Genomic DNA, 13,065 nt, shown 5'->3' with positions numbered 1-13,065 from the left:
CCCAATTTTCACCATTTCAACCCAAAACCTAAAATTCAAATTCTCAGCCGCCCTCACCCTCTCCCCTTCGAAAATTTGTTTTTTCTTCACCAAATTTTCAATTCTTTCCATCTATCTACCAATTCTTCAATCCCAATCCATCCAAAACCTAAAATTCATCATCAATCACCAATTTTCATCAAAAATCATACCCTAAAACATCAATTTCACCCCAAATCCAAAAATACCATTGTTCTTTATCTTCAACCTCAAGCTTTCAAGAACATTCAATAATGGAGGTGGAGTAGTGGCTTTTTCGGGTTTGTAAGTATCACTCTCTATCATATTTAAGAAATTCATTGAGCATTTAGGGATTTTTAATGAAGATATTGAATATTTTGGAAATTTTTTGTTGATAGTGGAATTGTTGGGTTTATATTGTGGATTTGAATTGTTATTGGTATTATCTGTACTGTTCTGGTGATTTTTAAAATTTGGGAAAGTAAGAATTTTAAGGGGAAGTGCTGCGCAATTTTTTCTACATTATTTTTTGTGGTAAAAACTTTGGTATTGTGCTAATATGGGTCCAAAAAGAACAAGACACACTGAAGAAGGGGGAACATCATCAAACCCGCCACCTACAGGTTTTGATCGAACCCAATTTGTTAGTGAGGCGACACAAAATCGGTTCATGAGGCTTAAGGTTAGGCCATACATTGAGGACCGAGGTATTGAATGTTCGAAATTATTTTACCAGGATCTTAGATCTACTCACAAGTATGTTTATTAACACCCTAAATATGAACTTTCTAAAACGATGAAATAAACACGTATAAAGTTTAAGAAACCTTACATTGGGTGCAGCGAAATATAATGACTCCTTCCGTTCAGATATCTAGCCCTTGATTCCTTTCTGTAGCAGAGCATTATGAATATCTGAACCTGGATCTCTTTCTCTGAATCTTTGATGCTGAAACCTCCTTCTTGCTGAAAGTCTTTCTTGACGATCTTCCTCACTATGATTGAGGTATCACTTGCTGTGTGTGGGCACTACTCTCATAATAAGATTTTCGAAATTGAAGAGGGAAGGAGAAAGAGAAGGGTCGGCCAAAGATAGGGAGAGAGAAGGCCCAGTTTTTTCTGAATTAGAAAAAGTAGAAAATTTAAGTGTAATTTTCCTGAAGCCTTCCACTAGGGTTAGGTTTGAATTATTTGGCATTAAAATAATGAAAATATCAGTTTAAAAATTCAAACCAAGTGGCCGGCCATGTACAGTAATGGGCCTTACTTGGATTTTGCAGTTTTCTCAATTCTGCATCTGATTTTCTCAAAAATGCCAATTTTCAAATTCAACCATTTAAATGCCAATTCTAACTATTTAATAACTATAAATAATTATTAACTAATATTGTCATTTATCATATTTATTAATTGAACCATACAAAGTATCATAATTAACAAATATGCCCCTAAAACTCTTTCTTTACAATGTCGCCCTTACTTAGTGAAAAATTCACAAATAGACATAGTCTAATTTGAGAATTATAATTGATTAATCAAAACCAATTACATGAGTCTTACAAGAAATATTATCTCAACTAGTGCGGGGACCATGGGTCTATATAACCGAGCTTTCAATAAGTAGATCAAGAATTTATTACTAAAATTCACTAACTTATTAATTCTTCGTTGAATCCACGCATAGAACTTAGAATTGCACTCTCAGTTATATAGAATGCTCTATATGTTCCACCATATAGACACATCATTAGTTATCCATTGTTATAATCCTAATTTGATCAATGATCCTCTATATGAATGATCTACACTGTAAAGGGATTAAATTACCGTTACACCCTACAATGTATTTATTCCTTAAAACACTTGACCCCGTATAAATGATATTTCAGCTTATGTGAAATGAGTACTCCACCATTTATGTTCGTTTGGTCAAGCTCGAAGGAGATCATCCTTTGCTTACTATTCGCCAGATAGAAGCTATAGATTCCATGTTTATGATAGCGCTCCCACTCAATTGCACTACCGTGTTCCCAAAATGTACGTATCACCCTGACCTAAAAGTAGGCTTAACTAACAAATCAAAGAACACGAATAGCCTTTCAAGATTGAGCCTAATCATAACAGGATTAAGATCATTTGATCTAGTATCAACTAGGCGATATTAACTTGAATAGATATTACGGTAAGTTTAATAAATCTAAGTCAATTTTCAATATCGGTCCCTTCCGATGCATACTCCGTGCATCCAACCTGAGCTTTACTTTAACCAATGCTCTAGAAAGAACCTAGCACTTCTCCAAATGCAAGTAAACTCCGTTGTAGATTATCATATCAGTAAAACCCTATGTCTGATAAATCTAGGAAACTTTATTCACATAGTCATGTTTACTTTTCAATGTGTTGACGACACAATAAACAGGATCAAGTATGTGAAAAGGGTTTCAGATGATTTATACATTATGTACATATAATCATGAAATAAATCATGTGAACCATGCAACATTAAATGTTAATTCTGATCTATATTAATAAGTAAATCTGATTATATTGAAATGAGTTTTATTTAGGGCATAGAACCCAACATTGAATTCCCTGAAAATCCTTTGAGGCGTCAACCGAGGTTTGAGACAATTTGGGCCCAAATTGAAAGAATGAAATGGGGCAATTTTGTTGATGCTAGGGGCTGGGCCAATGTCACCATGGCATGTGACTTTCTCGCCAATTGGCCCGAGCGCAGAAATGGGGAAGTTAAGGTGCGGGGTAAGAAGGTTCCCGCTACAGTTGATGCCTTCAACGCTATGTTCGCTGTCCCAGACTACTCAAGAGAAGAACAACGCCTCTGAATTATTGAGGAGGAAGAAAAATTTGACATGGTTGATGTGGCTGAAACTGTGGGATTTCCGAGGCTGAGATTCCACGATAATGATGGGCAAGACGGGTCGCCCAATATTCTGCACCGATGTGAAATCAACCTGGTGGCGAAAATCTGGTTGTACTTTGTGAGTGCTCAGTTGGTGCCGAGCAAAAATTTTTCTGATGTCCAGATGGATAGACTCAAATATGTGTACGCCATCATGAAGGGGTACAATATCAACATTGGACAAGTTATCTGAGGGAGCATTGAACAGATTGTTCAAGGAGCCTTGGGTGGTGGCGTTGGTTTGGCGGGTGTCATCACTGAGCTTTGCAGGACATATGATGTGCCTCAACTGGAATATGACAATATTGTGGTACCACAGAGGAAGATGGACATCAGTATGGTCATCACGCTTAAAGAGCCTCATCCTTATGGACAACCACCTGCTGATGAGCAACAACAAGGCCGAAGGCGGCGAAGAGAGCCTAGTGTAGAGGAAGAGGAGGACAAGCCCCCACAACTGCTTGGGCCTATTGATCCGGCAATGCAGTATACTCATGCACAGCTGAGTTACATAATTCAGCAAAGTAATCACATGCAAAATTATATGGTGCAGAGGAGTATCCATGATGAGGGACCAGTTAAACAACTCAACGCTCTCATCAATAGAATGAACATCGGGATTGAGAACCCGAATTACTTGGCGCCACCTCCTCGGTTTTATTCGTATGATCAACCGACGCCACCGAACCCTTTTTGAAAGGGTCTCAGGTAAGTCTCTCACCTTTGCATTTAATTGTACACATTGGGGACAATGTGATATTTAGTTTGGGGGGAGAGATTTAAAATTTTTAATTTTCTACACTTTTAATTTTCTGCTTTAATTTTTTCTGTTTTTAGTTAGGAATGGGCAATAAGCTAAAAGAATTGTGTTTTGCTGTTTATTGTAATGTGCTCTGAAATTGCAAAATAACTGTGTGCTTAATTCTGCTAACTCTTTGGATTAGTTTGGAGGCTTGTAAAACCTGTGTATGAATGCAATTTGATGATCTGTAAAATATGTTATAATTGTTTTACTATGGTTTGTGGTAAGATTGATTGGATAGCTTAGAACTTGCATGTCTTATTCTTTTGAGGCGAAATCCTTGACAACATTCAATAGGAATATGATTTAGGCATTTGTTGGATAGTTTGAGCCTTTCAAGCGTACCATGAAATGATTATCCTTAGTTAACCCTTTTGAGCCTAAACTTGTTTTGTTCTTCACCTATTGAACCGAAATTTGTATCCACACTGTTAATTTTGTCTTCACTATTTTATCAATGGTATCATAAGCTATACAATTAGTTTGGGAGAGAAAAATACATAGTGTGAGAGAAAGGATAGAAGAGAGTAAACTTGCAAGATTGAGAAGAAAAAAAAGTATTTTGTAAACTCAATGTCACTGAAAAAAAAAACACAAGAAAGTAAAATGTGATTGAAAAATATTCAAAGAAAAATATTTCAATGATGTTGGGAAAAAGGAAAGAAAAAAAATCTTTTCTCAATCATGGTTAGTGTGGGAACACTTTGGGAAATTTTGAAATTTAAGAAGCTTATGGGTTCTTTTGTGCTTATGATATCTTTAGCCAAAATTGTTTTTTGTTTTTCAAATATCTAAGCCATACTTTCTAAACCTCAAAAATCCCTATTGATTCCGAAAGGATGTTGTCAACATTAGTGGAGAGACGAAAGCATGCAAGCTTATGAGCTATCGGGTTGTGGAATGATTGGAAAGAGTAAAACTATTATAACATTATTTCGATTGTGATGTCATTTTGTGTTTATGCATTGTGTGATAAACTGAGCATCTAAATTAATTGTTAGAGTTGGTGGAATTGAAATTCTAGTTTAAGCAATGGAAGAAAACAGAACATGAGGCAGCAGTATTGTGATTATCTGATAGCGTAGTTAGTAGTAATTTTTTTTTGTCTTACTCGAGGGCCAGTAAGAATCTAGTTTGGGGGAATTTTGTTAGGCTATTTTTAGCCTATGTCTCGGGTCTAATAGATAAGTATTTTCTCGATTATTGTTGTCTTTTGGAGCGGTTTTACGCCTGATGTTCCTTGTTTTAGGTTCCCGGGGCGTTAGAGTTCAAATTCAGTCAATTGACGAAAAGACAGGACAAACTGGTGAAAAATCGGCCAAAGCTGCTCAAGGGGAGTCAGTAGTCGCGGCCAGCTTAAAGCCTAGTCGCGACGCTTTTTCATGGTTGCAACTATGGTCGCGACTTGAGGATTTGGCAGAAACTCGGTTTTTCGAGTTTTGCCTGTGGTCGCGACCAGGTACGAAAAATGAGATTTTTGACCTAATTCTAATTTTTTTCCCAATTAGAGGCACATCTCTCATTCCTATATAAGGGATACGATTCAGAAGGCCAAAGCAAGCAGAAAGTGACCCGAAAAGTGAATGAAAGAGGAGAGGAAGCAATCTTGAAGACCCGTCGCGATATCACCATCTAGTTTCTTTCTTATACCCTCTATTTGTCTTTTATGTCTATTTTTATTTCAGAATTAATCATGGATGTTTATATTATTTTTCTGAGCTAAATTTCCCATTTAGGGAGGATGATGAATGTTGTTTAAAGTTTTGCCTAGTTAATGAATAATTTCCCCTTCAATCTTGATTTGTGAAATTATCTATATATGTGTTTAATTCCATGTGTAAGCTTGATCACCTTCTACATGTTCTATGATCTCAATTCAAAATCTGAAAAGTGAGAATTGAGAATGTTAAAATTGGATAATCGAGGTTCTATGTGAAAAGAGAGTATTTGCATGACCTATGTGACACTTAGATTATTACTTAATGTTGATTACATGTGAGTTTAATAAAGAGATTAATTAGAGAACATGTGGTTTAGAACCTAAAAGATCTGAAAAGAGTTAGGTTAAATTTATAATCTGTCATTCACGTCAAGAAAAGGTTAGCAATCAGGCATTAACAATTGGGTAACAAACAACATGATTCTCTTCCCTATCTTCTCATCTTGATTAATATTTACTTGTTTCTTTAAGTTTCTTGAATTACTTTTATTCTGTTAAAATCTTGAAAATGATCGATTTGCCGAATAGAATCATAAGTATAGTTTAGTGGTAATTAATCCAATTTCCTGTGGTTCGACCTCACTTGCGTGAGTTTACTGCTTGATTACGTGCACTTGCGTACTGTTTTACAATTTTCGTAACAACTACCAGAAAAGAAGATGCACCTTGTTGATATAGGCAGTACAAATCATCCATTTGAGCACTTTTCAACTGTGTAGTCTCAGAATCGTCACACTTGACCTCCCCAGGTGATGTGAGATTTCACAGCTTACTCAGTATTTTCCCTTAAGGATCACGAGACTTCTGACTATCACACTCCCACTTACAAGGAGTATGTCGTCAGCTTAATCATCACTGTTTCCATTGTCTCCATCGGCCATCCTTTCAACACTTATAAGGAAATCTCTCATCTTTTTCTCATTGGATTATGTCAACTTATCATGGGTTTAGCTTATTATCTAGTGTATTTTTGTACTGCATTGCTATATAATTGATAATTTAATAGGACTTGGTGTTCAAAACTCACACCAACTTATTTTATGTTTTTTTTATCGTTTGAAATTAAAACTGATTTCTGAGTTATTGTGTGTTGTATGTTTTTATGCATTTTTTTTTGTACAACTAGTTTTGTTTATATTTTGGAACTGACTCTCTCTTCTTTCTTAATTAGAACGGTCTGTGAGTTATTATGTGTTATTTATTTTTACTCATTTGGTTATGTTATAATTTATGTCACAATATTTTTGGAACTGATTCCCTCCAATTTAAATATAGTTTTATTATTATTATTATTATTATTATTATTATTAATTTTAACAAATTCTTCATAATTTTTTATATTATTTTTTTTTTTTTTTGCCAACATATTTGAAGATTGATCTAAACCATGTGTTTGCAAGTAAGTTGCGAAGGCCGTGTTGTTTTTTATTTGTGTTGTTTCTCAGCTGGATTTTAAATTAGTTAAAGGGAAAAAGTTCTATTTTAAAAGGATCTTCTAAAAAGCACACTAGTTTTTGTTCTGTGGTATGCTTTAAATTATATATATGTATATTTAATTATAATCAGTTTTTGAATTATTGTGTATTATTTACTTTTACTCATTTTGTTATGGAACCAGTTCTATTTAATATGATATGTCTCAGTATTTTTGGAATTGATTCCTTCTCATTTGTATATTGTGTTTTTTCTTAATTTTAATTGGCTCCTATTTTTTATATTATTTTATTCTTTTCTAGTGAGCATATTTGAAGATTGATCCAAACTATTAATAGCAAGTAAGTTGCAAAGACTCTGTTGTATTTTATTTGTGCTAGTTTTTTATTTAGTCATTTCAAGAAACGATTTTTGAATTCTTTATTCAGAAACAGATTTCGATTTGATTAATTCAAGGAGCCAATTTTTAATTTAGTTATTTCAAAACTGATTTTTGATTTAGTTATTTTAAGGAACTAATTTTTGATTCATTTATTTTATGTAATTGGCTTTTTTGTGTTATTCCGACAACTTTCCCGACGACGATGACAACTTCGGTAACTTTTTCAGTGACGATAATAATTCTGGTGACTTTTTCGGCGATGACTACTTCTTCGTCAAAAATGTCTACTCCGACAACTTTTCTGACGGTTGTGTTTGCTCTAGAAACTTTTTCTAGCGATGATGTCTGCCCCGACGATTTTTCTAGTCATATTTATTCTTAGAAATCTTATCAACATTATTTATGGTTTTTTGTTTAGTTTCTTATATATTTAAACTATGATTGCTTATTAGTCTCATACCTTTTTTTTCTTTTTATGGCATATCAAAGTAAACATTAATTTTTTTTCCCATATTTATCATAAATCCCCATGAATGAATGTATTAGGATAACTTAAAATGTATAGAGTTTCTCTTTATAACATCTAGATATATAAATTTTTAAATGAAAGTGAAAAGTTGTAAAAAAAAAAAAAGAAATCACCAATAAAATTTTCAGCTTATGATAACATCCCTTAACTACAAGAAGGAAGTTCTCTCCGGTGTCAATGGCTCAATATGTTGTCAATGGATTCTTAGTGCTAAGTCAAAGACATAAAACAGAAACATTTTAACTAATTTCCTTTCCCTTTTATGGGAGCAACATAAAAGGACCAATATCTAAAATTAATTAGTACATTACACTAACTGAAGCAGGAAAAGACAAGCATGACTGTTACTGATTCAAACAAGTAGTATTCTATTAAATGCAATGACAAGGTGAGTGAGCATAGCGAAAAACTACCTTAGATCTTGCTTGTGGTGGAACAAAGTATAAGAAATATCTGGTGTGATGCAGACAAGAAAATGGTACACCAAACTTATGTAGGAAAGGGTCAAACACTCTTCGAATGAATTTGTCACTTAATACTTTAGAGACATGAATTTCTAAAGCAAAATCTGCTTGAAATAAGGCATGAGATACTTGGTTCATTTATAGCATGGACGGCTTCATTTTCCAATAATTCCTTTCCTTTCTTATGATTCTCTTTCTTTCCCAAAGACTTGTTGGGATGGCTTCAGCCATGGTATAAAATAATTGGTTCAGTTACTCCTTTTTTGTTGATTAGGAAGAGATGTTTCTGGCATCCTGGTGCTCTAACCAGTCAAATATGGCTTTCAAGAATCCTTTTTCTGCTATAATGTCGCTGCCCCACAATCTTCGTTTGAGTTACAACTAGTTTGCATAGAATTCCTTCTATATTACTGGACTAATTCATCATAGTTTGATCGGTCTCACACTATGAGGTCTCAGTTCTTGATCATGAGCATGTGACTCAATTCATAGATACAATGAACACAGGAGAGTAAGCTCACAATCTGCAGGTAGACTATATTCATCTACATCACTTCCAATAATACATTGCTTAAACTAGGATTGTTGGCGGAAGAACCAACATGTCCTCATTAGGAAATCCACAAATCTTCTTTCTCAATTCTGCTCTCTCTTTTCCTTGCTCTCTCTCGTTTTGCTTTCTCTCTCCTTAGAGCTCTTAGTCTGTCTTTATGGCTGAACCCACTTAAATCCTCAATGTGGGATGAGACACTACCATATGTTTCATCACCAGTATTTCTGTATTGTCTAGCAACATGGCCACTCGCTTCTCCCACGTCAGTATTGTCAGTTTTTGCCAAACCAAGTTCGTCGTCTATGATCTCATGCTCATTCTGTTTTCCAGTTAAGATCTCAATTAACGGCTTCTCCTGCTCATCTTCAAAAGCTTTGCCTCGAGGATTCAAGACTGTGGAATCCTCTACTTGATCTTGATAGCTTTGTTGTTTCTCAACTGAACTGCCATTGTACTCCATCATCAAGGAATCCAAATAACTCTTTATAAGAATTAACAAGACACAATAAACAAAAGCACCAAGCATGTACAGAAAGTTGGGTCCATCATTTCCCAATATTTCAATAGAAGTGTCCATGGTCAATTCAAGAAGAAAGCTGAACATACCAAGCTTCACAGGCTGTTCTCTTTGAGATGATATGGTCAATGCAAACAGAGAAAATGATCCAGTAGTGAATACATCAAATTGATTCCCTTGGAAAATTCTCTCTCCTTTCTTCACTCCACAAGACTCAATATACGTTGAATGTATTCTAAACCTTGGATACTTGTTCATGAAAATCACCACAGAAACAATCATGAAGAAGAAAGATTTCACCATGGTTTGAACCAAATACTGCCCATGACACTTCTTTACCACTCTGTTAATCAAATGAGGTGCCTTTAGCAAAGAATAGCCAAGCAAAAGAGAAAAGGTAATAAAGCAGACACCTTTCAAGTTCTCAGCATCTTCAAATTGCTGCTCAAAAAAAGGGGATAAAAATAAACAAATAAGGCCAACAATTGCTGAAAATAGTTCCAAAAGGTTCCGAAATATGTTTCTCAATTTCCCCCTTTTATGACCTTTGAGATTAACAGGTGAAATTATATAATCATCACTATCTCTACTACCCAATAATGATTCAATATAACGGCGTAGAAAAATCAACCCAATACAGTAAAGAACTGCCCCAAACATATACCGGAGATTCGGCCCATCATCATATGCTGGAATTTCCATAGAAGTGTCCATAATCAAGCCTATCAGAACACTAAACAAGCCAAGTTCTATAGTTTTGTGACTATCAGATGATAAAAGCAAGGCCAAAAGAGCAAAACCTCCGATGGAAAACAGAGTATATTGACTTCCATGTAACATTTTCTTTCCTTGTTCCTCAACACAAGACTTTCTATACTTAGAATGAACATCAAAACGAGGATACTTGATCAAGAATGCCAATAACCAAACAACACCCAGAAAAAAAGAGTCGATTAGGCATTTAAGAGAGAAGTTTAAATTCCATACCTTTTGCAAGAGCTCACTCCAGCTTGGAGCCACAAACACAAGAAATATGAGAAGAGCAGAAAGAGAAGCAAAAACGAACAGCCTTGAACTTGTAGTATTGTTAAATTGAATCTTGAAGAAGGAGCTTTGGGACAGAAAGATTAAACCAACAATGGCTGAAAACATTCCCAAAGTAATTCGAAGATAGTATCTAGTATTGGAGTTTATTACATCCATGGAGGAGAAGTATGAAAAGAAGAAATAAATTACAGACTAGATTCAGAATTTGCATCGAAAGTATTGTAGAATGAAGATAATAAAGTTGGTATCAGAGTGAGGACGACAGAATATACTTCATATACAAGAAAGTCAATTATTTCTGGAAGACAATATGATATAATATGAAAGGGAAAGTCAACGGCCAGTCAACTTGAGCAAGTAAACAAGCATAGTTCTAGCTCTATATCATATGAAACAAATTAAAGGTCGTCAAATACCAAGTTCATGATTGACCCAGTAATCTTAACATTTTTCAATGTGAGTTTGGTAGAAAGCTTTTCTAATTATATAAAAGCAAAGTACTATTAATGCCCCAAATTAGATCTAATGAACATCATCGTATGTAGCGCGATGAAGAAATTTGTTTTTGATGTAATATGATGGTAATTTTATGGATAATTATAATACAAATAATAATTTAATGCTAGTCCTGTAAATGGAATGCTAGTCCACTCGATGACATTTTGAGTAGCATTAAAACTTGTTATCTTTCGGTCTTAATATTAGGGTTGTTCATGTACAGAGACTATAATCAATTGGCTCATAGAGTTGCATAGATATGATTAGGATTAGATAATGAATTGGTTTAAAATGGTCCTTTATCTTTCATGTAACTTGTTTGCTTTATACTTTGATTGCATATCTTAATGAAGCACAAGTTTACTTCAAAAAAAAAAAAAAAATTTAATGCAACACGAATGAGAATAATATTATTATATTGGGGTTACTTCTCTAATAAGCCTCAAAACAAAATAAAATAAGAGTCTATTTGGTGACGTTTCCAGTTTTAATAAAAAAAATAAAAATATTATAAAAATATTTTTAGCTGGCCAAATAAATAAATAAATATACAATCTAAATAAAAAAAAAATTACACAAATACCACTTGCACACACCTTCAACCAAGGATCAATGTTTCCTGGGCAAGTATCGCGCAACCACGTAGAAACTCAACGCAACCGAAATGAAAATTCAACCAGAAAGAGAACTACCATTGATTCCGGCGACTTCACCTTAGAAGACGACCAGAATCAATCAAAGTAGAGGCTGTTTCGAATTCATGAAAAAAAAAAGGTATAGAAAAACTACTACGAAACTAAAATTAAACTGGAAATCTAGTTTAATTTGCATAAAACTAATGTCCTGGTTTCAATTTTCAGATCAATGAAAGGCAGATCTCAAAAAATTGAACTAGAGTTCCTAAACAATCCAGCTCAAGTGTAATCCAAAAAAAATTACATCAATACTATAGAAAAATATTTATCCTGGTGTATTTTTGTTGTTTTCTAAATTTCTAATGGTTAATTTTGTCATATTTAATCATAAAGACACATGTAGATAGAGTTACGTACGTGGAAACACTGTTCTGATTTTTAATGTTTCCATAACAGTTGCATTACAGTTGCATAAACATTTTGCTAACAGTTATTTTGTCTGATTGAAACCTTCGTCTGATGCAACCTTCAGCCAACTACCCAGAAACTTTCGTTGATTGAAATCTTCATCTGATGCAACCGTCGGCCAACCACCCTGCAACCATCATTTGATTAGAACCTTCGTCAGATGCAACCACTGGGCAACCATGCAGCAACCACTTTGCAACCATTGTCTGATTGTGTAAGTGATAATGTAATAGGTATTTTAGTAATTAAAATCACATAAAAGGTATAAATGTTGTCCACACCTTATGGAGGTATTTTTGTAAATAAAGTGTCAATTTATATTTTCTATGTAATAATTTATTTTTTAATTAATTTTTTGTTTTTCAATTATAAAAGTGAAAATATTTTCCTAAAATGAAAGTTATAGAACACACTTTTGTTTTCTATTTTTAAAATTAAAACCTAAAAGTGGTTATAGAACATATTTTTATTTTTTAAAAAACACAAATTTCACTTTCATTTTTGTGATTGAAAAATTAAAAAGTAAAAGTATTACCAAACGCCCCCTAAGTTTGACGACTGATTCTCGTCAACAAAATTTAGATTGTAAAAGTCAAAGTGAAGATGTAAAATAAAGAGATCAATAAGAGTTAGAAAATTTGAAGAATAATTGCTTAAAGCAATAATAGAGAGAGAATAAGTATTGTATTGCTTAATGGTATCTCTCTTATAAAGATTTTTCAAGCCCTTTACAAGTGCCTCAAGAGACTAGTTATACTAGAGCTCTAATAGCTCTAAAATACAAATGGTCCCAAAAGTTAGGAGACACTATCCTGGTAGTATAGAGCAAGTTAGTGTGACATGTGGGTAGTGGAGGTAGTAGTAGTCGTATGTCAGCCTGTACTAACAGCTGATAGGTGGTAGCTCCATTACTTATACTCATTGTACTCTCTTGTATAACCACTACTCACCTTCATCCTTGGGAAAATTGTGCTTGCTTGTCCTTGGTCGTGCCTTTCTTTCGTATTTTTCTCGTCGTTTCCCTCATCCTCCATGTACATTTGACCATGTGTTGGAGTTATGTTGTTCTTTGTTCAACATCGTCTTGAAGCATTTT

General features: G+C 34.1%; 1 protein-coding gene across 1 annotated transcript; it reads right to left on the bottom strand.

The window, feature by feature from the left end:
- Positions 1-8,034: 8,034 nt before the first annotated feature.
- LOC115712010 (uncharacterized) lies at positions 8,035-10,790 on the bottom strand. Its single transcript, XM_030640214.2, has 2 exons — positions 10,309-10,790; positions 8,035-9,762 (listed from the first exon to the last, which is right to left on the bottom strand). The coding sequence occupies exons 1-2, from the start codon at positions 10,522-10,524 to the stop codon at positions 8,863-8,865; spliced, it is 1,116 nt and encodes a 371-aa protein (XP_030496074.2). The 5' UTR covers positions 10,525-10,790; the 3' UTR covers positions 8,035-8,862.
- Positions 10,791-13,065: the final 2,275 nt, after the last annotated feature.

This window comes from Cannabis sativa, chromosome 4, assembly GCF_029168945.1.
Source record: "Cannabis sativa cultivar Pink pepper isolate KNU-18-1 chromosome 4, ASM2916894v1, whole genome shotgun sequence".
Taxonomy (NCBI): Eukaryota; Viridiplantae; Streptophyta; class Magnoliopsida; order Rosales; family Cannabaceae; genus Cannabis; species Cannabis sativa.
The sequence above is the reverse complement of the archived record's forward strand: the minus strand, read 5'-3'. Positions and strand labels throughout refer to the sequence as shown.